This window comes from Nansenia antarctica, assembly GCF_963989245.1.
Source record: "Nansenia antarctica genome assembly, chromosome: 3".
In the NCBI taxonomy this organism is placed as follows: Eukaryota; Metazoa; Chordata; class Actinopteri; order Argentiniformes; family Microstomatidae; genus Nansenia; species Nansenia antarctica.
This window is the reverse complement of record NC_137688.1, coordinates 59,011,051-59,037,506: the sequence shown is the minus strand read 5'-3', so window position 1 is coordinate 59,037,506 and position 26,456 is coordinate 59,011,051. Positions and strand designations below refer to the sequence as shown.

Below are 26,456 nucleotides of genomic sequence, written 5' to 3'. Positions count from 1 at the left end.
ATGCTTGCCACTCGCTCTCCTCTCGGTAAGAAGAATGAGAATCCCGTCACCGCACAGATGGACAGCCTTTCCCTCGTCGACAAAGAAAACACGGTAAGTTCGTTGAGTTAATTCTGGACTGTTTATTCTGTGTATTTGATGCCTTATTAACTAACTTCAGTGCCTGCCAGTGACTTAAAAACACATCTTTACCTCAGAAAAAGTTACATAGTGCTCAACTGGCTAGCTACCTAGTGACTACTGGTTAGCCAGTGTTTGTGTGACCAGCTCAATCTTTCTTTAATTCAGAACAGCTGTTCGTTGATGTATTTTAACTCGACTCGCTGTAAAGTAGCGAGATATTGACGTTGTCTCTGTATTGTCTCTTCATCCAGCCTCCAAGCCTGAACGCCACCAGAATCTTGGCCACCAAAACCGCGCGAAAAATCTTTCAAGATTCTGCGACTGAGGTGAGTTTACCTCAGACAATAATCTGTTTGCTATCTATACCACATTTACCATAGCTGTGATTTAGCTTAGTTAGTTAATAGTATGGAAAGAGGTATGTGAAATGTCGGTGTGGTGATTTGGCGCCAACAGTATCTTAGCTGGCAAGTCAATGACACAGCTAACATTTGTTTGCTTTGTTGAAGGCGTCGCCATTAGCTAGCATAGCTACTTACACAAGCGAAACCGTTCAGCATTTGTTTCATAATGGTAGTTAAGTTGACCATCGAGCAAATTGGTCAGCTGGCTTTCCAACCCGATTTTTACGGAAGGGGTCTTTGTCCCATATGGCACCATCATTGCAGCTCATTGGAGAGCTTCATTTACCTCAGCTTGCAGCCAATGTAGCTACTTAGCTTTGGTAAATGGATAATGCTTGTAAACCTGATATTGGGCCTAATACATGTATTGATGCATCACTGCGAATTCCTTTTTTGTCGCCCCCCCCCCCATTTTCTGATTACTCTAAACTAGTGCTCCTCTTTTAATGCTCTGACTGCATAACCGCTAATTCATTCATTTATTCATTAAGGTTAAGCCCAAAGATGAGAAGAGGAATATTACAGAGGAGCCACTCCTTAAGGAAAATCCACGTCGGTTCGTCATTTTCCCCATTCAGTACCATGACATCTGGCAGATGTACAAGAAGGCAGAAGCTTCATTCTGGACAGCTGAAGAGGTAAATTAAACTTGGGTGCGTCAACATTTGAGTAGTTTGATTTATATTTCCTAATTCCTATGGATATACTTGAGCAATGCTTTTCCTTTCCAGGTTGATCTCTCCAAAGACAACCAGCACTGGGAGTCCCTGAAAGATGAGGAGAGATACTTCATCTCACATGTGTTGGCTTTCTTTGCTGCTAGTGATGGCATTGTCAATGAGAATCTGGTAAGTGTCTTCACATGGAACTTTATATTACATAAACTATTTCTCAGTATGATATTGGGAGATGTGTTCTGGCGATGATGAGACGCGCAGGGGTACGTACCTCAGCTGATAATGGGAGCTGAGTGTTGGTGCTGATTCTCAGTTCAGTAGGCATGTGGTCTGCTGACTGGGGGTGCCAACACGATATTGACGCCCGACTGAGCCTTGCCTGTAAACATAAGGGAAATTGATTTTGCCCTCAACTTTTTATTTGTATTTTTTTTAAGTAACACTTGACTTCTCTTGCAGATTTACAGTCATCCTGTATTCTAACATGGCTGTCTAATTCACTGTTTGACACAATTTATTTTCTGCCACCAGGTGGAGCGATTTGCACAGGAAGTCCAAGTGACGGAAGCAAGATGCTTCTATGGTTTCCAGATTGCCATGGAGAACATCCACTCAGAGATGTACAGCCTACTCATCAACACCTACATTAAAGACTCACAGGAGAGGTCAGTGTTTGTCAGAGTTCCTAATTCTAATTCAGTCCACCCACCATTCTTTTGCCCACTCAGAAATGTGTTCTGGCAATTTATGAGCAGTGCAGCTGATAATTGGAGCTGAGTGTTGGTGCTAGTTCTCAGTTCAGTAGGCATGTGGTTTGCTGACTGGGGGGGGTACCAACACAATATTGTCGACCAATCCAGTGCTCTTTACTTGTCTGTAAAATAGATTTCTTGGGGGAGTGGGTGGGCTTGCTAGTTTGCTGGGCTTTGACAAGGTATGATGTGTGACAATTGTATACTTGTATAACACGAATTGCTTAAAACAAACAAAGTAAGAACTATAATTCCGAAGATGATATTGGACTGGTCCATGCAAATGCGTAAATGACTTATGGTATTGGGAGAAATGTGTTCTGGCGATGATGAGACGCGCAGGGGTACGTACCTCAGCTGATAATGGGAGCTGAGTGTTGGTGCTGATTCTCAGTTCAGTAGGCATGTGGTCTGCTGACTGGGGGTGCCAACACGATATTGACGCCTGACTGAGCCTTGCCTGTAAACATAAGGGAAATTGATTTCTTGGGGGGAGTGGGTGGGATTTATTTATTCAGTTTGTCTTTTTTTTTTTTTTTTACAGGGAATACCTATTCAATGCTATTGAGACCCTGCCCAGTGTAAAGAAGAAGGCAGACTGGGCAATGAACTGGATCGGCAACAAAGACGCGTCATTTGGTATGTAATCATTTCAGAAACAATTCCCCACCATATTTTCCCTGATCATAGGTTGACATTGTAAGCATCCGTCAGTCTGATCTGTCTGAGTAACTGGTGATGTTTATATTCCAGGTGAGCGTGTGGTTGCATTCGCAGCTGTTGAGGGCATCTTTTTCTCTGGATCCTTTGCTGCCATTTTCTGGCTGAAGAAGAGGGGTCTTATGCCAGGCTTGACGTTCTCCAATGAGCTCATCAGCAGAGATGAGGTGCGTGTTCTGATATTGGTGTATTATGTGTAGGGTTGGGTACCGAAAATCGGTACCGGTAGGTACCGGTTACTTTACATTCGGTATGTACCCGTACCGAATCGCAAAGGAGATTTCGGTACCTCATTTCGGTACTTTTGTGTCCGGTGTCATGCAACAGTCAACCACACGTGACTTGAGTCGTGACGTGACATCGCCTGTTAAATTTCCAATCAGTGCGTGTCGTGGTAGTGAGGTGAGCAGTTGTGTTGAGAACTTAAGAAGAGTGAGTTTATAGTAAGTGTAGTAATATAGTTAGTGATTGTATTATTGTATTATTATTATTATTATTATTATTATTATCATCATCATAATCATAATAATATTATCGAATTTCGCTAGCTAGCCTAGCTACGAGGTCACCGAGAATGCCGAAGGCCCTAATGAAGCAGCGTTCTAAAGTGTGGCTGCATTTCACCCGACTCGACGAAAACAACGCGAAGTTCAAAATGCTTAAAATCATTCGCACTTTATCGCTATTATGGCGATGTGCTGTGCCTATGGTGTTCCTCAGTCCAGCGGCAGTCAAATGCCGGTAGATTCGTGTCTTGCTCTCTCAGCACCGCTTCCTGGTTGACGACTCCCGTTGACAGCGGGGGGAGAGAAAAGTTTTACCAGGGAATTCGCTCCGCGCTGTGTCGTTCAGTTTCAGGTAAAGTGACGTGAAAACAATATTTGTTTACTTTATGTTTATAAATCTGTGCCATTAGACAATTATGTCAAAACAAAAAAAAAGTCAAAATGACAATAAAAAAGTCAAGAGAGGTGTCGTATTTTGCCAGAGAAGGCAAATATGCTGATCTTTTTGCAAAATAATTGCTGAGGTGGGAGTTTTATTTGTTATTTGAGTGTATATTTAACTGTAATATTATATATATATATATATATATATATGTATATTGTGCCTCAGTCAGCAGGAGTTTTATTTTCATTTATTTTAATTTGAGTGTATATTTAACTAATAATATTGTGCCTCAGCAATAAAAAAGTGAAAAGCTGTTTAATGTTGTCGACCGTGTTATTATTATATATATATATATATATATATGTCATTTTAAAAAATCAAAAGTACCGAATTAAGTACCGTTTTGGTACCGGTACCGTTTTTAAAGTATCGGTTAGGTACCGGTACCGGATAAAACCCAAACGATACCCAACCCTAATTATGTGTCCTGTCTGGTCACTCATGGATATGAGTACACATATGTGTACACGCATGATAGATGTGATTGTCCTCAAGGTCTTTGAATGCATTCAGTTGTGTATTTGAACAGTATTTGGGACTGGTCCATGCAAATGCGTAAATGATTTATGATATTGGGAGATGTGTGTTCTGGCGATGATGAGACGCGCAGGGGTACGTACCTCAGCTGATAATGGGAGCTGAGTGTTGGTGCTGATTCTCAGTTCAGTAGGCATGTGGTCTGCTGACTGGGGGTGCCAACACGATATTGACGCCTGACTGAGCCTTGTCTGTAGATGTGATTGTCCTCAAGGTCTTTGAATGCATTCAGTTGTGTATTTGACTATTAATGTGCTTCTGGTTTAACTTGAGTGACTTGCATTGACCAGCTGGCTTCTCTAAACTGTCTTGATTGCTCTTGGCAAATTTGTGATGACCTAGCTCAGCACTCTCACTTATTGTGGTTAAACTAACTAAGTTTTATGTGTTTCTCAATCCAGGGTCTGCACTGTGACTTTGCATGCCTTATGTTCAAGCACCTGGTGAACAAGCCGTCAAAGGACACAGTCACAAATGTCATCAGGAATGCAGTAGAGATTGAACAGGTTTGTTGACTAACCAATTGGGTTTTTCTTGGGGTATTGGTTTTGAAAGACAAATTGTTTACGATTTATACATTTCTTTAAATTACTTTTTTTAGGAGTTCCTGACAAAAGCCCTGCCAGTCAAGCTGATTGGCATGAACTGCGAAATGATGGCGACATACATCGAGTTTGTGGCTGACAGGCTGATGCTGGAGCTGGGCTTTGACAAGGTATGATGTGTGAAAATTGTATACTTCTTTTATAACATGAATTGCTTAAAACAAAGTAAGAACTATAATTCCGAAAATGATATTGTGCTGTGAACAGTATTTGGGACTGGTCCATGCAAATGCGTAAATGACTTATGGTATTGGGAGATGTGTTCTGGCGATGATGAGACGCGCAGGGGTACGTACCTCAGCTGATAATGGGAGCTGAGTGTTGGTGCTGATTCTCAGTTCAGTAGGCATGTGGTCTGCTGACTGGGGGTGCCAACACGATATTGACGCCTGACTGAGCCTTGCCTGTAAACATAAGGGAAATTGATTTTGCCCTCAACTTTTTATTTGTATTTTTTTTAAGTAACACTTGACTTCTCTTGCAGATTTACAGAGTAGAGAATCCCTTCGACTTCATGGAGAACATCTCCCTGGAGGGCAAGACAAACTTCTTTGAGAAGAGGGTAGGAGAATACCAGAGGATGGGTATAATGTCTGGCACTACAGACAACACCTTCACGCTGGATGCTGACTTCTAAACCCCAAGAGGGCAATATGACACTTAAACACTTGAAGAGGTGATCCATAGACTTACCAGACCATGTACATACCATTCCCAATATTCTGCTGTTTGATGTATGGACACCCCCAAGAACAATTCACAACCCACTTTACCTGCAGTACAACCTTGGTTTTATTTTAATGTATGTGTTTTATAGATGTTTTATCTAGATTTTGTAATAAAATTAAAAAATCTAACAATGCTGTGTTTCACATGAGTGGTCTTTTTTTTTAAAATGGTGGTACTCCAACTTTTTGTACAGATTGTATGCATACAATACTGTAACTTCTCGAAACTGTCTCTTGTTTTTTGACGTTTGATCCTTATATGTTCAGTCTTTGCATGGTGAAAGCATCACTGTGCCTGTTAAATTAACGTGGGCTGCATGAATGTGACGTGAGGCATAGTGGATATGAACCCGCGCAGTTTTAGTCAACAGGGCGAGGCGAACTAGGCGAGTTTCATTGGCTACTGGAATGTTTTGTACATCGGTTGCGTATGAGGAAGTAAACGAAACTGCTAAATGAGAAGCTCGGGACTTTTTTGTTTGGCCTGATTTGAGATACCGCCTGTCCTAACATGTCCATTACAACCCCGAAACAGACGGTTTTGAATCCGGTAAGATGACTCTACTTTTGAGCATGAGCTTTGACTGATATGTAAGACAACGGGACTGTTGACGAGCTAATAGATGCTAGATTGAGAGACCGAGGGGTGAATTGAACATTGAATCCAGTAGCTTATATTTGTGAGGCCTGGCATTAAACAGCCATTTAATGTCTTACATCAGACGGTTGCAGGGTTTGTCCTAGATAATGATGAGGCGGCTGCCTCCAGCTCGACCAAACTTTGACGGTACTATTATGTTTCTGCTGCGCTGCGCTCGGTGGGTTTGTGTCATTTCTAATATCTAACGGCCATTGCGGCATTGCGCCGACATGGTGGCGGGGCGCTGTATTGCAAATAAGTTAGCTTTCGTGTTTGCTAAGGAAATAGATTGCTAGCTACCATGGTGACTTATCTCCGTCTAGGGCAGTTCAGAGATATTGAGCGTCAAAGTTTTTACATTCCATTATGTTTTGTGAGATGGAACCTTTGTATTTTATGAATTTACTAACTCAAAAATGTCAACATTTTAAAAATAACACCACACAGGCATTAATAAACACCTAATGGATCAGATTATGTAAAAAACAAAATTGACAAAAATGGAGATAGAACCTTATAATTCTAACGTCAGCACGGAAAAGCAACACAGGGAACCAGCCAGGAGCATGTTGCGCCATGGCCTTGCGCATCGTCGTTTTGTCAACTGTCTTCTAGGTCGAAACGTTATTTCTTATAAAAAAAAATACTGGAAGTCCCATTAGTTGGCTTGCTGTTTCATTATCCAGGAGAATGACAAGTTGAGCCTATACTAGTGTTAGTCAGTGCTACTTTTACAACTTTTGCACAGGTCCCCTTTCCTTTTTTATCATTTGGTGAAATCTGGTGAAAATGAAAACAAAAGGAAACCATGCTTTAACATTTGCAGAATGGTGTCATGTTTAACTTTGTAGCATTTAGTGTTCAGGTTTGCGTTCAATCACTTGGAGATTCATTGTAACAGACATTTAAACCAAGGGTGCCCACTGTACTGTATATACTTTGTTGAGCCTTCCCAGTAGGATAACACACATCACACCAATCTCAAGCCCTCCACTGTGTTTCACTTTCATAACTTTGAAATGGGTGTAATTTCCTCTGGACAGACCATTCCCTTTGCTGGGACGATCCTGGGAGGTTTGCAGCAAGGGGAGATGGTGCTCATTCAAGGCTCTGTTCCCAGTGATTCTGAAAGGTAGGATATGAGTGTGGGGTTGTAACAATCTGAATGATTTGAATAACAATATCCAATTCTAACCCTCTAACCATAAAAACATACACACACAATGAGTAAACTACAGTTACTACACGCTACACAGACTTTGACAGGCTACACACATTACAGTATGTTATGTCTGTTGTGTCCAGGTTCCAGGTGGACTTCACATGTGGGAGCAGTGCAAAGCCTAGAGCTGATGTAGCCTTCCACTTTAACCCCCGCTTTAAGAGGTCTCCCTGCATCATCTGTAATACACTGCAGAGGGAGCGCTGGGGCAAGGAGGAGATCCTACATAAGATGCCTTTTGTACTGGGGTCAACCTTCGAGATCATCTTCTTGGTGCAGAAAGATGTGTTCAAGGTGAGGATGGGCCCTTCTGCTCAATAGACCTGAATCGGAATGATTTCCTGGAAGTGAGGCCCAGCTTTGTTTTCGAGTCCACATCCAATGTATCCACACCGTTTTCTGTAGAGAAGGAGATGCACCTCAAAGAAAGACTTTCCACATGACCACCTCTATTCAGCACAAACTAGGTGCGCACAGATTCAACTCTCACTTCTCTTCATGTCATGGGCGTGGGGTTTTAGAAGCCAGGGGAAAAGCAAAAATGTGATAGAACTCGTCTCGTCTGTTAGCCTACTTAGATTGTAAATAATGTAGAGTAATCTAATGTCATTTTCACTTCCCTTAGTGCTTTCGGTTGGCTTTGAAACTTCACTTTAGCTCCGAGGTGGTTGTCATATTAACTCACCGAGGGTTTATTCGTGTTTTTTCTGCTTGGTCGTTCCTGCTGTGCAGTGTGTTTGTACTGTGCATACTACTGTCACCCCCCATCTCCTCTCTAGGTGGCAGTGAACGGTGGTCATGTGCTGGAATATAAACATAGATTGGACTTGGATAAGGTGGACACACTGGCTATTTCGGGAAAAGTCAGCGTGCAGGCTATTGGCTTCATTGCAAACTCTGTAAGTCATTTAGCACTGCAAATCTAACCTTCAGATGTATCAAATGTTGTCCATCGTAGATCCAGATCATTTGCATGCCTTTAAGAACACCTTAAACACCTTATTTGGGAACACAGGTTTTTACCTGTAATTGGATAAAAAGTGTGTTTTGTCGCTTCGAATTTTAGAACTCAGTACCACCTCCACCTGGTGTAGCGGACAAGGTCACTCAAAACAATGTAAGGATGTTGACTTTTTCAAGAGGAAGATGATGCCGATAATAATAATAATAATAACTTTATTTGTATAGATGAAACATTTTACTAGTCTATCACATGTTATGCATGACAACATTGGGCGTGAAATAATGGGACATCTGTTCACAAATACTCACTTGGTGGTGCTTTTTTGAGATAATTCATTTCTAATGATATCGGCTTTCGTCTTACAGGTAGTGCTTTCAACGTCAGGTGACTTGGTAAGTTGGTATTCCATGATATTCAATGACAATTCTATCGGGTTTTAATGCAAAAGGCTGCAATGCTTCAAATGTGATTATGATTCAAACTTGATTTTTGAATATTTAAAAATTAAACTGTCCTAAAAGCATCTTGGTGCTGGCACAGCTGACCCTGGGCTTTGGAAATGTTGTTGTATCACCTGTTCCCTGAAATCCTTTTTCATCAATCCATATTGATGATGAGAGAAAAAAGGATAACACCATATCACACATTATGACACCTAGAGCCTGGATTACTGGTGTGGCTTACTAACAAAATAGTTTTGTTTGATATTTTTGCAGAGCCTTCCCTTCAGGGGCAAACTGGGGAAGGGGTTGAGTGTTGGACACACCATTACAATCAAAGGGCAGACCAGCCTATTCCCACACAGGTACTGTAGGGTTTTTAGATATAGGAACAGTTCAATAATCCTGATGAAGAATGGTGCTATGTCTTTCACTTGTCAAACATATGCTGTTGTTTTCTTTTATTCAACTTGTAGCTTCTGTGTGAACTTGAGAGTCAGCAACACTGAGGACATAGCGCTGCACTTGAACCCCCGCATGAAGGCTGAGGTCTTCATCCGCAACTCCTACCTTTCAGACTGCTGGGGCCCTGAGGAGAACACCCTTCCCAGCTTTCCCTTCTCTCCAGGGGAGTACTTTGAGGTAAACACATCCCTGTCATCCCAGGTCAACCAGGAATATCTGCAAATAGTTTTTTGGGATAGTATTCATACGTTACATTTTTATTTGGTAACAAATAAGTCAGAAACATTTCACATGATTTACACCCATCTCATCCAGTGCTGTATCCTCTCCTCCCTGTCTTTGCTTGTTCCAGATGATCATTCTGTGCGAGGTGCAGCAGTTCAAGGTTGCGGTGAACGGGGTCCACCAGCTGGACTATAAGCACCGAGTTCAGGACCTCAGGCGTGTGAACGAGATGGAGATCCTAGGAGACCTGCAGCTGCTGGACATCAAGCTGTGGTGACCCCAGCCCTAAGAGACCCTCAACACAGCCTCTCTGACCCCCACCACCCCCCCTCAGAGAGACCTCCAACTCAGAGATAGACAGAGCCTCAGACAGAGCCTCAGAGCAGCACCGCAGGGATGCAGCAGCAGCAGCGGCACCACCATTCCACTGCATGTCCTCTGTCCAGCCCATGATATTTCTCTGCATGCGAGTGCTTTGTTTGGGTTTATTGTCCTCTATCTCTCTATCCCTCTCACTCCGTTCTCAGCGTGATGCCCCACTAATGAAAATTGCACTGATGAAGTATTTTGTAAACGTATAAACGAGGCACATTTTGAGGCGGATTGAATGTAAATTGGCATACTGTGTGCCAATCTGTTTGGTCGAGTAGAGCTAGAATTATAAGCAGGACAGATACATTGATCGAAATGGCTGTCATTGATGACTCATTTATGAGGCAACTCAGGCTAGCATTGTCAGATGCAGATTGTGTTTAGTTTTGTAAAAAAACGTATTTATGTGAGTTGGCCATATCTGTTCATATGAAGGGTTCAGAATAGCAATACGTTCATCATTGTTTTTGGGAATTTTCAAGTTGACATTAACAAAACTAATCTGACATGATCATACATGTTTCCATCAAGGCATCACATATGACTGGAGGCTTTGTGTAATTATAATAATACAGGTCAAAGCTATTGCACTACTACACCTTCAATCTAACATCAGCCTGGGGCTAATGCTAAGCACATATATAATGTTGTAATCGGTATAAATTAATTAATTCATGAGTTTGTATGTGTATCCTTATATATCCTCAAGAGTTTGACCTATGAGTGGTACTCTCGCTTACCCTTGCTAACTGACCAAATCTGTGCCGTGTAAAGGATAACACTGGCTGAACAAAACTCAAGTGTAATATACACGTATTAGATCAGGGAATGGGTCATATGCATTACACATTCATTATTATAGCATGGGTCAGGTACTTAGACTTAGAGCTATCCCTTGAACAAATCGTTGGGTATATATTCATCCACTTTCCTATGCAAGTTTCCACATTTACCAGAATTTGTGCATCTGCCATCTGTGTGTTGACCTTCCTTATGCCTCCAAAGTGGTGTTTGATTCTTAAACATATTAATATCATAAACCAAGAACAATAATAAGCAATAGGTCGCAAGCATTGCTACTTGCCATGTATGTACCTTGAAAAATATTCTTTCTATGACCATAATAAACTAAATGCTAAATGGACTGCACTTATATAGCGCAAAGAGCTTGACAATGACCTCTCATTTACACACACATTCACACATCAATGGCGACAAGCTACCATGCAAGGTGCCGGCCCGCTGATTGGGAGCAATTTGTGGTTCAGTGCCCAAGGACACCTCGACATGTGGGCAGCTGGAGTTTGAACCGCCGATCTGCCGACCTTGTGATCATTAGACACCGGCTCTACCTCCTGCACCATAGCCGCCAAACTAGAGTTATGTTGGGCCATTTTGTATTCTTGAAAATCTGAACCACAAGATGACAATGAACCGTAGCCTTCTTTGTATCCACTAGAGAGCACAGATAAACCTAGGTAGATATCAGGATCACCTCACTCACCAGCCAACAACCTATCCTTCAATCAACATAACACAGCAAACATATATACGCAGTAAACAAGGCCTTGTATCACCTATCGGCTTGCTTTCAGGAATTCACAGTATCACACTTCCAATAGGACATAATAACGTTCATTCATGAATACATTGATGCCTCATCTTGTAATGAATTAATGAAATGCACAACGCATAAAAAGTTGTGAATTTATTAATATCCACAGGCATTCATGTAACCGCTGGAAGTCAATGAGAATTTCTTGGCACAATCACATTACTGTATGTTTTGGCATCACATTTAAACCAAATGTGATGCAGCGTCACACCGGAACGGACTGATGAACATGACTGATCACCATGACAGCATCAACAGAACCCCCCAGAAGAGGAAGTGACATCGTCCGTCTTCAGAGCCCAACACTAGTTGGCTGTGTCCATGACTACAAAGGAGTATCACCAGACTTAGGACACATGACAACTATAAACAAGTTCTGCAGCTCTGATATCATGTCTTTCCAACTAATTCAGTGACCTGGGAAACCAGAAAAAAATGTCCCGATTTGTCTTTTAATGTCAGCAAATCAAACCGCACAATAAAAACCTCAGTATGGGAGTTTGGCAGAGAATTACGCAGCGCAGGTCCAGATACATAGTCCTTAATAACGTCGGAGATCAAAGTCCATGGGTTTTTTGGCAGAAGGCTGACAGATCCAGGCCTGATAGAAGCCCGGTTGGCTATGCTATTGTGAAGAGGTGGTGGTAGTTGGAAAGCGTGACTTTGGTCCTGGTCAAGTGCAGTAGTAGAGACTCTGAGAGTCTGTTTGGCACTAGAATAGCTTATCTTAAAGGGTGGAAACAATCCGGGTAGTGGTGGGGTGTGTTAGGGGTTAACAGGAAGTATGGCTTTGGTCCTGAGCCGGCAGTGTGAGGGGAGGGAGGGAGGGTCTGAGTGGTTGGCCCAGAGAAAGAGGTGATAGGAGGGGCTCAGACAGAGCTGAGTTTGACCAGGCCCCTGACAGAGTCCTCGTGCAGGGAGTCCTGGCTGGCAGGGTTGTAGAGCTGGGAAGGGTGGCCATGGCTCATGTGGGCGGCGCAGGGCAGCGGGCCCGGGGGCGAGGGGGTGTCCCCCGGGCTGACAAAGTGGTGGTGGTGGCAGTGTGTGTCCGAGTCCCTCAGGGTCAGCATTTCCCCTGCACAGCTCAGGTTGGGGATGGAGGAGGGAAGGGAGGGCTGGCTCTGGGCCAGGGAGACACAGGGACCCCCCAGGGAGCTCTTTCCAGGTAGAGGGGCTCCTCCACTCAGCATGACTGTCTCGCTGTGGAGCAGGGGGGTGGCAGCAGCCTGCAAAACGAATTTAGTGCTCTGAATGCACTGATCTTGGGCACACTGAGGAGACAGGGAACGTAAAGGGAGAGATAGATGAGGGGAGAAGAAAAAGAGAAAGAGACCAAGGGAGTGAAGGGTGCAATAATGAAGGGGAGAAAAAAATAAACAATACATACAAAAAGGTTAACAGAAAAAAAGTTATAGAGAAGAAAAAAAAAGAAAGAAAAAAGATTAAGTTAGTAACCACAATAAAGTTTGTAGAGTGTTCACATAAAATCTGCCATTAATACGGAATCATGAACACGCATGTGTCCCTCTTTACATTGAGAATAGGAACCGCTACTGTATGTGAGTATTCAATACTTCCTAAAAGAGATCTAAAGGAATATTCATTCCCATGATAATGAATACACATTTCAGTTTCATAATCGCTGCGTGGGCATCGGGCACATGTGCCAACCTGACTTGCTCTCCCCGTTAGCGCCTATATTTTAATGACAAGCCGACAGACAGTGATTATTTCCGCTTGAGATGTGAAATTATCATAGTGAGAAAGCCACATACGGCAGGGGGAATAGTATGGGCAGAGATATGTGCCACTAGAAACTGAATTTGAATTACTGACATTTGAATACTTTAATTTAAGTGCTCGATATCTCTGCCCATAGAATAGGCATCAGTATTTAGCAGCTCCCCAATGATTTAAACATGGCTGTGTTGATGGGATCGCCTTCATCATCCATCACGGCTGTTTTAGTTAACCGAGGAAAGAGAATCGATGAATCCAAACACACGTGTTCATACAGTATTAATATACTGCTGTCAGGATCAGTGGTGACTCACCACTCAGTGAGTCGACTGTAACCACCGGCAGAGAGAGAGAGTTCAAGAGCCCCATAATGACATACAGAAGGAGAGACTGCTTTATTGGTATAATAACAACAACAGAGAGCTACTCAGAAGTGAGGGCACTTGAGTGAGTCACTGGAACAGTATTCCCAGGAGAGCCCAATCACTTCTAGCGGGAAAATAACTTTCAGAGTGTTTTGAGTCAACATAAATACTGGAGGTGTCAACGTGGTATTGTTAAATATGAAGTAGCTTTCTATGGACAGGTTGTTGACTCTCTTTCTGTCTTTCGCACGCACAGACACAGACACTATTTATGTCCACATAAATGTACAATATCTAAAGGACATAAATACTATCAGTGCATTTTGACATTATGAAAACAGTCAGTTACAGTCAGTTGCTACACATAGGATGTTATTCACACCAAATGATGATTACAGTGGATTGACAGATACAGTATCAATACTGTAAAACAGTACACACACACACACACACACACACACACACACCTACCATATGAGTGTGGAGCTGGGTAGAGGCGTACATGCTAGTTCCATTGGAGTGTGAGACAGGCTGGGGTGTGTCCGGCTGGACGAAGCCTCTGCTGTCAATAAGACTGGGAATAGAGGATGACAGGGACCATGAGGAAAGAGGTGGTGATACTGCCAGACTTTACAGTGTGCGTGTGTGTGTGTGTGTGTGTGTGTGTGTGTGCTGTATACTGTAAAGTCTCCAGTTCCCCATCCATCCCTCTTTGCATGCCCACACACAGAGCAGATGGCAGCCACCTGTCTACGGAACATTCCAGAACACATTCCCGGAAACCTGTTAATGAGGTGTGACATTCCAGGAGGAACCTATCCCATGTAACCTACAGTACTGAACAAACCTTACCTCATAATTCAACTCACACCATCTGGAAAAGGATTACTGAAAAAGGCTAGCTAGCTAACGAATCAACGATAGCCTAATTGCTGCCTCCACTAGAACCACCACAAACAAGTCACATATTCACTCTGAGGGTATTGTGGGGCAAACAACTGAATGGCATATCTCCTCCAGGCATCCCCCATTTGCATTAGGCGTAATAACCAACCGTACGGAGAGAATGCTAACAATCTGCTGAGCTCATCACAATGTGGAAGACAAGGCACTTTCAGCCTTCGTAGAAAAGAGGACAAAAAAACGAGTGTGTGTGTAATTATTCCCTGCTTTGCCCTGATGAATATCTTGATTGAAAACGCTTCTCATTAAACACAGTAGCAGTTTGATTCACATAAGGGGGAGCTCATTCTGTGGCTTCTGCTGACTAATGTGGAAAGGGAGATATCGAGAGGAGGAGAAAGGAGGAGACAAAGGGAGAGGGGGGGGGCATGACAGAGAGAGAGAGAGAGAGAAAAAGAGAGAGAGAGAGAGAGGAGAGTGAAGAGAGAGAGAGAGAGAGAAAGAGATAGATAGAGAAGGAGAGGAGAGCGAAGAGAGAGAGAGAGGGAGAGGAGTGAAAAGAGAGAGAGAGAGAGAGAGAGAGAGAGAAAGAGAGAGAGAGGGAGAGGAGAGTGAAAAGAGAGAGAGAGAGAGAGAGAGAGGGGGAGAGCTGAAGCTCTTAAACCCCTTTGCTGCTACAGTAGTGAGTACCGTAAGTGGGGTCTTGCTGTTATCTTGGCCTGTACACACCTGGGTGGGAGAGGGCCACACAGGGCAGCGCAGCAGTTGGTGAGGATGTTCCCGTAGCTGTAGGGGTTGTAATTGTCCTTCCCTCGTTTGGTCGACCATGACCCCTTAATCTGCAACACAACCCCGTCAGCAATCGGCAACGGAGACAGACAAGACATGACGGATGAGAGACGGACGCCTTTGAGTGTTCAATTCACCAGTGTGAGTGAAAAATCTACCTAAAGTTATCACAGGGAGTGTGACCGACCATGAAATGATCCTTAATGCACAACAGGACACATATCATCAGCCATTCATAGCCAGGCAGGGACAGAGTGAGAGAAAGGGGGGGATGAGAACAGTGTGTGTGTGTGGGGGGGTACTTACGTCCTCGTTGGTGGTCTGATTGGAGCTGATCAGGTAGGTATGGAAGCCCGACAGGCCCACAATGGACCACACCGAGAAGAAACACACCACCACCTCCAGCACAGTGAGTCACACAGTCAAAGGAAAGAGGAGTGGAGGGGGGGGACTCACATGGCTACGCAGCAACACACTCGCGAGCACACGCGAACATCATCTAATGTGGGTGTGTGTGCGGTGCACTCATTTGACCGTGGTAGTGTCCAGTAGGACGTATCGATCGACCAGCAGAAGTTTGTGTCGCGGTCATTGATTTGCTCTACATGCAGTACATGAAATAACCGTGTCCTAGTCTCTATACTGTCCTGAATGACTCCAGGCAATGTGGATACACGCAGACCAAGCAACCAACACAAGCAACGGATACAGAAACAGACACACGCACACATTGGCGCGCAGGTACGTGAGTAAAAGGCACAGGATATAAGTAGCATACATTGAAGACACACATACACAGACACACAGACACACACATTGAAGACACACATACACAGACACACAGACACACACATTGAAGACACACATACACACATACATACACACATTGAAGACACACAGACACACATTGAAGACACACAGACACACATTGAAGACACATACACACACATTGAAGACACACATACACAGGCACGCCACCCACGCTTCCCTCTCTTCCCATCATCCATTTAGCACTCCTCGAGTGTGTCTCAGGTCTGTTCTCTCTGCAGGGTGACTGGGGGGGGGGGTGATGTGTGGCATGTGCATGATCCTCATAAGGCTGCAGGGCAGCTGGAGTTCAATGAAAACAGAGGCGATGCATCTGCTGCTGCTCCCTCATGGAAATACTATTACTTCAGACTGAAGCGATATTCCCTCTAGCTTGCTTCTCATACGAAACCAAAAGATTGTTCTCCAATTCACAGTAGAGAATTTCCACACATGATATAATCATATTTTCTGAGCTTCTGGGGTGTGTGTGTGTGTGTGTGTGTGTATGGTCACCTTTTGGCTTATACCCCAGCAGTGACCCAAAGCTAGCTAGTAAAGAGATAGGGGCGATCTTATCTGTATATCAACAGAGACCATACTGTGTTCTGCTTTAACGCAGAATGTTACTAAAAAAACACACCATTGACACGTTCCCAAAATAGAATTATTTTGACAGAAAGGACATCAATTTGAGACTATTCCACAAAGTCAATCTGAACTCACCACTAGGTTATCTATGATGTTTGTATACACAAAGTAATTCTATTTGGGGGCATATCAATATTGGGCTGATATATATATATATATAAATAATATACAAATATAATATATAATATAATAAATATATATTTTTAAAAAAGATAAAAAGAATTCAACACAAAGACAGAGACAGTTGGACTCATGGAAAGGATATCTGGCAGGGCTGTCTTTGAGTGCGCTGAGGAAGCTTGTCCGATTGGATCCTGCAAAAATAGGCATTTGTTTTATGAAGAAAAAAAAGAACGAAAAAAGAAAACCACCAAAGAACCACAAAGGCACAGTGATGAGCTCCTGGGTAAAGAAGAAGCATCATTTACCACACGCCGAATTAGAGTCACGGAATAGGAACGCTGCTTCTTTTTATAGCTCACAGCAACAACACCAGACAAGAAGTGGTCTGTTCTCAGGGTGAAATGGGATGGCTGTGACCGAGTCAATGAACTCCTGCATGTCTGAAAAACACCAGCGGCCAACTAGCTAGCCCTCCTAGGAACTTCTAATCTAGATCTAAGAGAGGAGAAAACACATCAAAGGGGAACTCCAGCTAAACAACTCACTCTGCTTATACAGCAAACAACCCAGTGAAAGCTAGAGAATGGTAATCGTGACGTTAGAATTATAAGGTTCTATCTCCATCTCGAGTTTTTTTACATAATCTGATGGTGTTTATTAATGCCTATGTGGTGTTATTTTAAAAATGTTGACATTTTTGAGTTAGTAATTCATAAAATACAAAGGTTCCTCCTCACAAAACATAATGGAATGTAAAAACTTTGACGCTCAATATCTCTGAACTACCCTAAACGGAGATAGAACCTAACAATTCTAAGCTCACGATCTGACGAGAATGTTAGGGTCTACGGGCCTAAACGATAGGGGGGATCAATAAGGGGGATCAGATGAGTAATCCAACAAGAACTCTTTACTCACTTCATCAAAAGCCCTGTACAGTGTAGCAGCAGTGAATGATTGATTGACAGTTTGCGGTATGAAAGCCTCTCCTCCTCCTCCTCCTCTACACACTAGAGACGCTAGAAAACAAACTAACCACACAAATCAAAAGGTCCCACTGAGATTGTATTCAATTGAACCTGCCGCTGATCACACACGGCTCTATCGTGATAATCCACTCATTATCGGGCTGTTGTCAATGTCTAGAGAGAAAAAAAGCCAGCTTGAGTATTGGTTTAGTAACAACCAGATAACTGAGGTCTGGCCGTGTAGGGGGGGATTGGTGCCTGGGCTGGGGGGGCTCTACGCTCCCCTGCCGTTGCCTGCTAGGATGGATTGATCTGTGATGTAGCTAAAGTAGAGAGGCCCGCAGCTCGCAAACACAGCTCCATATCTCCTACAGAAAGAGCTCCGTCAGCAGCTTCACTGACAGCCTCCGCTGCCACTCGGGAACAGGGCAGCACTCTGGGAAGAGGGGAGGGGTTTAAGGGAAGCTGATCGATCGGAGAGCTCCATCTCATCCATTACAGAGATTAAGTGGCCAAAGAAGGAGCTGTTCAGTGCACAGGCTACTGAACCAGGTTTTTAACAATGTGGGGAAATCTATCGGATCAACAACTAGTGAGTACTGTCTATGACGAGGGAAAATAGCGAGTCGGAGGTACAGTGGAGAGGAATAGGTACAAGTCCATTACTGAAAACACCATTATGCATTTTTTGATCATCTACGTGTTCCTCACAAACGGGTTTTCCAGTCATCTGACGGTGTATGGGGGCGTTCATTAGGAGGAAAACACTGTGTGTCACAGGGCTCTAAACACTTGTTTATTTGGGGAGTGTGTGAGGCCTCTGACCGTGCTACTTACTCAAGATGACGTGGGTGATGACGAAGGCGAAGATGAAGACGGTGAGGAAGGACAAGGAGAGGATGAACAGGTAGAAGAAGCGGTAGTTCCTCTTGCCCACGCAGTTCCCCACCCAGGGACAATGGTGGTCGAAACGCTCTGCGAGAGAGAGGACATGGGACAAGGGAGGGAAAGGAGAGTGGAGAGAGAGAGAGAGAGAGAGAGAGAGAGAGAGGGAGAGAGGGAGAGAGAAAGAGAGAGAGAGAGGGAGAGGAGAGTGAAGAGAGAGAGAGAGAGCGAGAGGGAGAGAGAGAGATAGAAAGAGAGAGAGGGAGGAAGAGGAGAGTGAAGAGAGAGAGAGAGGAGAGTGAAGAGAGAGAGAGAGGGAGAGGAGAGTGAAGAGAGAGAGAGAAAGAGAGAGAGAGAAAGAGGAGAGTGAAGAGAGAGAGAGAGAGAGGAGAGTGAAGAGAGAGAGAGGGAGGGAGAGTGAAGAGAGAGAGAGAGGAGAGTGAAGAGAGAGAAAGAGAGAGAGGAGAGTGAAGAGAGAGAGAGAGGGAGAGGAGAGTGAAGAGAGAGAGGAGAGTGAAGAGAGAGAGAGAGAGGGAGAGAGAGAGAGAGGGAGAGAGAGAGAGAGGGAGAGAGAGAAGGAGAGGGAGAGGGAGAGAGAGAAAGAGAGGGAGAGGAGAGTGAAGAGAGAGAGAGGAGAGTGAAGAGAGAGAGAGAGAGAGGAGAGTGAAGAGAGAGTGAAGAGAGAGAGTGAGAGAGAGAGAGAGAGAGAGAGAGAGAGAGAGGGGGGTGAGGGTGATAAATCAGGAGAAAGAGCGGTTAGGTTCAGTCATACATATGGAACAGTCCGTTTCCCCTCTTCCCCGCCTGCGTAAAGGTCCGCTCACCCACACAGTTGTCACACAGGCTGCAGTGAGAGGCTCGTGGAGGTCTGAAGATCTTGCAGGTGAAGCAGTATTTGAGCTTCACCGTCTGCCCGTTAATGACCACCTCCCTGGTCCTCGGGGGAGGCCGGTAGCCCGGGCCACTGGGGCCGTTTGCTGCATCTGGGGGCCAGACAGGAAAAAGTTTTAGTCAGGGTTCCTACAAGTTTCAACAAGTCAAATTTAAGACCCTTTTAGACGTTTTTTTAGACCTCTTTGAATAGAATTTTGGACCTATTCGCGACACCGTGTGATAGCTTTTTGTCATCCTCAAGGTGATGAAATCAGGGATTTCACTGCCATACAGACAAAAAAGGAAGCGAATTGTATTTTTTTGTTCCAGCTTGATTCATTTCCGCGTAAATAGATGTGGTCGGACTGATTTCCTTGCAGGGTCTCATTTTTAAAGACCTAGCACCTCATTTTTAGACCAAACAATGAGCCCTTTTTAGGCCTTATAAATTGAATTGCTGGATTTTAGACTTTAAGGCTTTTTAAGACCAGCGCGGGAACCCTGTTTAGTTCACAACAACAGCTACACACATGATTTGTTTCCCTATAACAGTCCTATTGCTAGGACAGTGTTTATGGGACAGAAATGCATCTCAAGTCAAAAGGGGTTTAACTGGCTCCGTATTTCTCTATTTCATCTGATGAAAACAAAACCAAAGTCATGCCATAACACTACCACAGTACATAGGCTTCTGAGCGTGATCTATTTCAGTCAGCACATTCTCCTGGCGTTCTCACTGAAGCAATTTACAGCGGTGAGCCCCCAGGGGCAGAGTGGCACTGTGTTTACTTGGCATTACATTATTCATCTGCCTCAGCAGGACCCAGCACTTTACCCAGAGACAAAGACAGAGACGACACACACACATGCACACGCACACGCACACAAACTCCTTTACCTCCAGATTGGAGACAGTGGGGTGTGCTGCACCTCATTGAGTGAGATGTAGTGATTTATTTCTCTTAGTAGGACCTTAGAGGGGCTCCTGGTGGGGCCAGTGTGAGGCTCCAGTCTGCTGGTGTCAGCACTGCTGTCTTGGACTGTTTTAATAGTGTGTCATTGCTCGTGAACATTTCACAGTGCAATCACAAAGTTTATCGTTTAATTCAAACCGGGTGTAAAAAGTTAACAATCTGAGTTAATAAAAGCCAAATTACACACTGTCAAATTATTTTCGAATCAAAGTGGGAGCTAAACCAAGTGTCCAAATATCACCATCTATGGAACTGGATTTAAATAATTAACTACCGTACAGTTTGTGCATATGGAGAAAAAAACCATTGACAGTATAGAACCAAACATTCATTATGTATACGTCGCAAGGGGAGGAGATTACTTCTTTTAACTGGATGTGCCAATCGTATAGACAGAGGACTCACAATGTATACTGTGGAGGAGACGGGTATAGAGAAGGAGAGAGGAACAGGACAGAAGGTTTCCTTTGACTGCAAGTTATTTGTGTGAAGCAAAAGAAAAATCAGCATAAAAATTGAAAACATACTTTGGAGATCGAAAGCTAGACTGTCAGGCAGACAGGAATAGACACAGAGAGAGAGAGAGAGATACAAGAGAGGACAAAGAAAGTCATTTACAATCTAGATGTAGCTAGAGCTTTTGATACAGGGACTGAGAGATAAAAAACATGATGCTCTACCTATCTAAAATAAAATGTCAAATCATCAAAATCAAAGATATGATTTTGAGGACAATAAGCACCTATTTCTCAGTCTGTCGAGATACACAGCACCGTCATCCTTAACTCTAAGACGGGATGTTATTTCAAGATCTGCTCTAGTGAATATTGACTGAGCACAGACAGTAAACAACCAAAAGTAGGTAAAAATAACAGTACATTCTTTCCATCCTTCCTCGCAAGCTGTATACACAGTTGAGGTGGTGAAACAAGATAGGTCTTCTCTCCTGCTAAGAAAGCTGGAGAACGATACACAGAGCCATTACCAAATTTGGTCATTCCCTCAGTTCAAAGCTCTCTTGTGATTGACAGGACTGTTACCAACCAAAGGTCTGGATTGCTGTGTTCAGGGTTCGCAGGGAAAAAAAAAACATGGTTCCCACAATACAACCAGATTGATCTATAGCAAACACCCCTGTCATTGAACATCACTGACTCATTTTGATGCACATTCAATGAAAGCCCTAATAATTCAGCCTAAAGATCTTGACTAAATTAAAACTCTCAAAGCGCCCCTTCATCAGTTTGTCTGAACAACATGCCCTTGTGGTCAGCGTAAAAAAACAGCTCTGGCTGACGTCATTTCCAATCATTAACAAGTACCGTATCATCTCGCAAACACAAAGAGCATTTAGAAAGAGGCTTAGCTCGATTGACTGTGTTTGATTGTGGTGAGGTGAAAACACATGATAACATTGATAACAATCCAAGATACACGCCTCTGACGTTAGCTAAACACGGTTAGCGGTTAAACTGCTGCAGTGAGCAGAGTTCGGTTTTCGTAGTTACCTATCTGTCTCTCCAGGTCTGCTGCCTCGTCAGGTGTAGCACGGGGCAGGACACCTGGGTCACTGAAGCTCGCTCTGAAAAGCATCCCCAACACAAAGAAGAACAGCACCCCCCCTACGACTGGAATGGCTGGGGTCAGATTAGACGCCAGGAACGGGCAGCTGCAAGAGAAGAAGAAAAAAAAAGAAAAAAAAGAAAAAAAGAAAGCTTTAGGGTATGGATGACATTAAACAGTCCTTAGTTGGGTCTCACCCCGCAGAGTGAAAATGCATTTGTTCTTTCTATGACAATTCTACACACTCAACTCCACTGTCCTGAAAATAGAACATTTTCCCAGAATCTTACATGACTGGCATCCGTAACAAAGCAGAGAAATTAAAGATATGAACTCATGGTTATCTACACATTATTGTATGTCTTCAAATGAACAGGGGCTTCATTCTTCTCATATGGGACCCTGGATTCAGTGCATCCAGCAATACACTTTCCACATCCAACCACTGTCTCCACTCTCCACTACCTCCTTTGGACTGAGGTCCATCTGCAGTACACTCTACTACACTATTTGTCAGCATGCTGACTAGCTGTTGAGTGCTGACTAAAATACAGTGAAACTAAACATTAACTCTGGTCAGGGTTTCAAAAACTGTCTGCAATCCTTTTCAGAGGACATGTTTTGGTCTGTTCCACGGTTTGCAAGATCCTGTTATTCTTGGCTAGTGGGGGGGATTCCTAAAATATGCTCTCTTTTGACTGATATCTGTAATAGCTGCCACTTCGGCTGTGTCAGTCTTCTATGCTGGAATCGAATTAGTCCAAGCCTGGGAGATCTTATCAGGCCGTCATGCTCAGATTGGAAATAGCAGCAAATGTCCAAGTAATTCTGTTTAAAAATGTCTTCCATTGTGTCTGAGGAGGTTATCGCCCAATGTTGTTGTTGGCATTACTCAACAGCAGCCGGCACTCAGACTCACACCGGAGTAAAAGGTTGGGCAGGGACACAAAATACTGAGTCTGGAGGAGTCTGTTATGAGGAATGCTTGAATGAAAGTCTAATAGTAATACAATTAACAGTTAGTCACAATTACAGTTACAGTTAGTCAGACTGGGCTGTTGTACTATAACAGTAACAGGCTTTCTCATTCCAATGTATGGTGTTCAGCATTGGGAACAGGAAAACCGAAATGAGAAAATGCAAGTCTCATTACAGTTTAGTAAACATGCTCCAAAGGTTGATGAACTTTTGAAGAAGAAGAAGAAAAAACGAACTAGGACAATCGACAACTTTCCTCCTGTTGCCTTGGAGATACAAGCAGTTCTCCAGGACATAAAGAGCTTAAGAGGAAACTGTTACCTTGGTAAGAGGAAACTGTTACCTTGGTAACGGGAACACTGGGGTGCCATGTTTTGGAAGTTGTGGTATGGAATGTGGGAGGAATGAAAGACCGCAGTAGAAGATGGGGGATGGGTTGACTAGACTGGAAAACCTCAGTCATCCCTTTCTCCTCTTTTCAGATAACGATTTATGTCAAATAAATACATTTGTAATGCGATATAGTAAATTCATACTATATGCCTCCAAATTCAATAAATCATCTATGAGCAACCCACCGTGTGACTTGGAAGAGCTGTACATCTGTGGTATTCCAGTGTTCAATATGTCTGCAATTTAATTGTTTTCAGGCTGTGCATTTGAGGTTCATTTCAAAATTCTAAATATAGCCAGGACTGAAGGAGCCCAGACCTGCAGAACCATAGAAGTCCCTATGGAAACATTACCACATGTGTTGTTGCATTCCACATCTTACAACCTGCGAGCTAGCATCACAAAGGACGACTACAAGGTCTGTTGATTTGAAAGGGATGGTTTGTCCTGTCTCTGCAGACGGCCGTCACAAGACTACCTTGTGTTGACGTTCCTCAACAGCTATGTCAGAACTCTGGGAATCGAAATGAAATAGCCTACGTCAACTGTGGAATACATGGGAGACTCTCACTTGACCTCAGACACAAGTTACTCATTACTATCACAAATATGGAGCACACTGATTTCATTACATAACGTTGTTGCCCAATAAAGATTTGAGTAAGACTTATTAGAGTCTGCGTTGGATCTCTGCATTCCCAAAGATTGACAGTTCCATTCCATCTGCCTGGCTCTCACACTGGGTGAGGCAAAAAAAATGTTCAGACGACACTAACTCTGGTCAAATTGCACAAACCCTGTCTAATTAACCCGGTCTAACTAACCCTGTCTAACTAACCCTGTCTAACGAAGATCATCAGCCGTATTAAGGGTGTGGTGGCTGTTGAGGGCAAGCAAAGGTGAAATGAAGGGATTCTGCCACACTGGAAATGTATGTACATATTATTCATGTCATGTGTCCCGTTTGCATTGGTTTATGTGTTAAAATAATGCTTTCAAATTCAATACATTTGCAATCAACAAAACATGTTTGCGGAACAAAGTTGCAAAAAGTTGCATTGCAAGTTGGCAACTCACTTATAATACAATGAATGCATTTTCCATATGTAAGTACGTTGCAATGCATTTCTTGTTAGTTGTAAGTTTATCTGAGATTGTAGTTTTGTTGAGAAGGTATTAAAGGAGAATTGACTAACTGCTAATCTCACATTTCCAGTAGGGTGGTAGAATCATGATATTGTCCAGGCCATAGGGCATGTCTATTTAAGAAAACCTCCAAGTCAGGCAGGTGGCACTGACCCAGTTTGTATAAGAGAGTGTGAGAGAGAGAGAGAGAGAGAGAGAGAGAGAGAGAGAGAGAGAGAGAGAGAGAGAGAGAGAGAGAGAGAGAGAGAGAGAGAGAGAGAGAGAGAAAGTGTGTGTGTGTGTGTGTGTGTGTGTGTGTGTGTGTGTGTGTGTGTAATACTGCTCCGAAGTTTGGCAAAGTAATCAGAAATGCTGAGCACAAATGGAACAACCAGGACAAGTGCACCATTGGTAATTTAGGCCACATCGAAGTCATGAAACCTGCATCTCGCGCCATAATATGCGCTCGTGCAGCATCGCCTACGGTGGACCAGGCAGCAGCACGGAGGAGGTTACTGTTGTTCAGAATGCACTAACACTTACTCGAAAGCGAAGAACAGGCCGCTCGTGACCATGATGAGGACCAGTGTCAGGTAAAAGACACCTGTCTGTCTGGCCATCATAATTCTCCCATTACAGTAGAATTTATTTCGTCCAGGAAAGATCTTCCACTTCCTCCGTGGATTCCTCTTCTTTTTGTGTGAGATCTCCATAGGCGACGAGTTGCGAGTGCAGATCTGATTATACTGGCATTCCCGCACGGGCTCGTCAAGTCCCAGATGCATCTGTCAAATAGCGCCTCTTCACAATACAGAGAATCCAACCAAAGATAATATCTGATCCAATGGTTTGCTGACAAGCGTCTCGTGGTTGTTTTTCGATTATGAAAGATGATGATGATGCAATGCTGTCAGAGTAAGAATAGGTCTGTTGTAGTCAGGTAAAATGGCATACAAATAAACATGATGCGTTTAGTATTCATCTCATTTGCTCAAACATGACTGGTAGACAATGACTTTGTCAAATAAGTTGTCTTTTTTATCTTGCATACTCTGATCAGCTGTGACTTCGTCATCTAAAAAAATAACCATCATTGCCTTGATTGTTTGAATAATACTTCCATTTTGTTGAATAGATAGCGAGCCGATGTTGCGCTTCTGTCAAGTGGCCATACTTATGAAAACACCATCAAAAATCATGAGAGCAAGCGAGCCGAAGAAACCTCATAGACCTTTTAAAAAGCACGTCCTTCGAGTGTCCTCAGAAAGAATACTTCTTATTTAGAGACGGTCAATGTCTCGCCCATTCATTATTCGCTCAATGAGTAGAAGACATTTCCCTCCAGTGAGGATATATCCGCAAAATCAAAAAATGTGCATTTTACTGCAGAATAGCGGCGATTAGATTTCCTGGAGGAGGTGCACAGCTCTCATCGTTGATGAAACTATACCGTGATACATTCCACGTCCTCTGTCTCCCAATCCATTGTTTCAATTCCAATGCTTTGCTATGAAGATCATATGCATTTATAGAATCATAGATCTGATCAGCAACAACGAACGCTTTGCCTTCCTCACGTTCCTACTACAGAGTCCACCGTCCACAGCAGCAGCACGTTACTGAACTGAAGACCGTATACATGCGCGCGCACTCATACTATTGGAATTGTAAATAAAAATCCAACGTATCAATCTTCTTGAAAAGCTTGGAAAAACGATGACCAAACATCGCAATGTCTTTATTCACGTACATCTGAAAATGCTTTGAATAATGTTGTGTATGGTTACTGTTTTTGTTGACGAGTAAGAAAGGTCCTTCTGGAACTAAAGTGTTCCAACTGACCGTGTTTGTACCGGAGTCTTATAATTGACGGACATGG

General features: G+C 43.3%; 3 protein-coding genes across 6 annotated transcripts; 2 read left to right on the top strand and 1 right to left on the bottom strand.

Annotated features, from left to right (window-relative positions):
- rrm2 (ribonucleotide reductase M2 polypeptide) lies at window positions 1-5,406 on the top strand (the record flags this gene model as incomplete). Of its 3 annotated transcripts, none has more annotated exons than XM_080525368.1 (10): window positions 1-93; window positions 375-449; window positions 1,058-1,165; window positions 1,259-1,375; window positions 1,736-1,869; window positions 2,501-2,595; window positions 2,710-2,843; window positions 4,566-4,670; window positions 4,766-4,879; window positions 5,254-5,406. In XM_080525368.1, the coding sequence occupies 10 exons, from the start codon at window positions 1-3 to the stop codon at window positions 5,404-5,406; spliced, it is 1,128 nt and encodes a 375-aa protein (XP_080381494.1). The 3 variants fall into 3 exon arrangements, with proteins under 3 accessions (XP_080381494.1, XP_080381493.1, XP_080381492.1); XM_080525367.1 differs by having other exon boundaries at window positions 1,025-1,165; XM_080525366.1 differs by having other exon boundaries at window positions 1,019-1,165.
- Window positions 5,407-5,927: 521 nt separating this feature from the next.
- Window positions 5,928-10,967, top strand: lgals8a (galectin 8a). Of its 2 annotated transcripts, XM_080525482.1 has the most exons (9): window positions 5,928-6,047; window positions 7,181-7,269; window positions 7,443-7,653; window positions 8,139-8,258; window positions 8,426-8,476; window positions 8,689-8,715; window positions 9,040-9,128; window positions 9,240-9,405; window positions 9,581-10,967. In XM_080525482.1, the coding sequence occupies exons 1-9, from the start codon at window positions 6,009-6,011 to the stop codon at window positions 9,728-9,730; spliced, it is 942 nt and encodes a 313-aa protein (XP_080381608.1). In that variant the 5' UTR covers window positions 5,928-6,008; the 3' UTR covers window positions 9,731-10,967. The 2 variants fall into 2 exon arrangements, with proteins under 2 accessions (XP_080381608.1, XP_080381609.1); XM_080525483.1 differs by lacking the exon at window positions 8,426-8,476.
- Window positions 10,968-11,568: 601 nt separating this feature from the next.
- zdhhc14 (zDHHC palmitoyltransferase 14) lies at window positions 11,569-26,022 on the bottom strand. Its single transcript, XM_080527702.1, has 9 exons — window positions 25,121-26,022; window positions 22,027-22,187; window positions 19,496-19,654; window positions 18,624-18,761; window positions 16,961-17,009; window positions 15,544-15,646; window positions 15,178-15,287; window positions 14,017-14,119; window positions 11,569-12,711 (listed from the first exon to the last, which is right to left on the bottom strand). Exons 1-9 carry the CDS (start codon window positions 25,360-25,362, stop codon window positions 12,310-12,312), a joined length of 1,467 nt encoding a protein of 488 aa, XP_080383828.1. The 5' UTR covers window positions 25,363-26,022; the 3' UTR covers window positions 11,569-12,309.
- Window positions 26,023-26,456: the final 434 nt, after the last annotated feature.

Bases quoted from the DNA above. Each gene is read 5' to 3' on its own strand.
- lgals8a (XM_080525482.1), top strand. From the start codon at position 6,009: ATGTCCATTACAACCCCGAAACAGACGGTTTTGAATCCG. The intron at 8,259-8,425 runs GTAAGTCATTTA...TTCGAATTTTAG, and splicing joins TTGGCTTCATTGCAAACTCT to AACTCAGTACCACCTCCACC. The intron at 8,477-8,688 runs GTAAGGATGTTG...TTCGTCTTACAG, and splicing joins ACAAGGTCACTCAAAACAAT to GTAGTGCTTTCAACGTCAGG.
- zdhhc14 (XM_080527702.1), bottom strand. From the start codon at position 25,362: ATGCATCTGGGACTTGACGAGCCCGTGCGGGAATGCCAGTATAATCAG. The intron at 15,647-16,960 runs ATATCCTTTCCA...TGTGTGACTCAC, and splicing joins CTCAAAGACAGCCCTGCCAG to TGTGCTGGAGGTGGTGGTGT. The intron at 15,288-15,543 runs GTAAGTACCCCC...GTTGTGTTGCAG, and splicing joins ATCAGACCACCAACGAGGAC to ATTAAGGGGTCATGGTCGAC.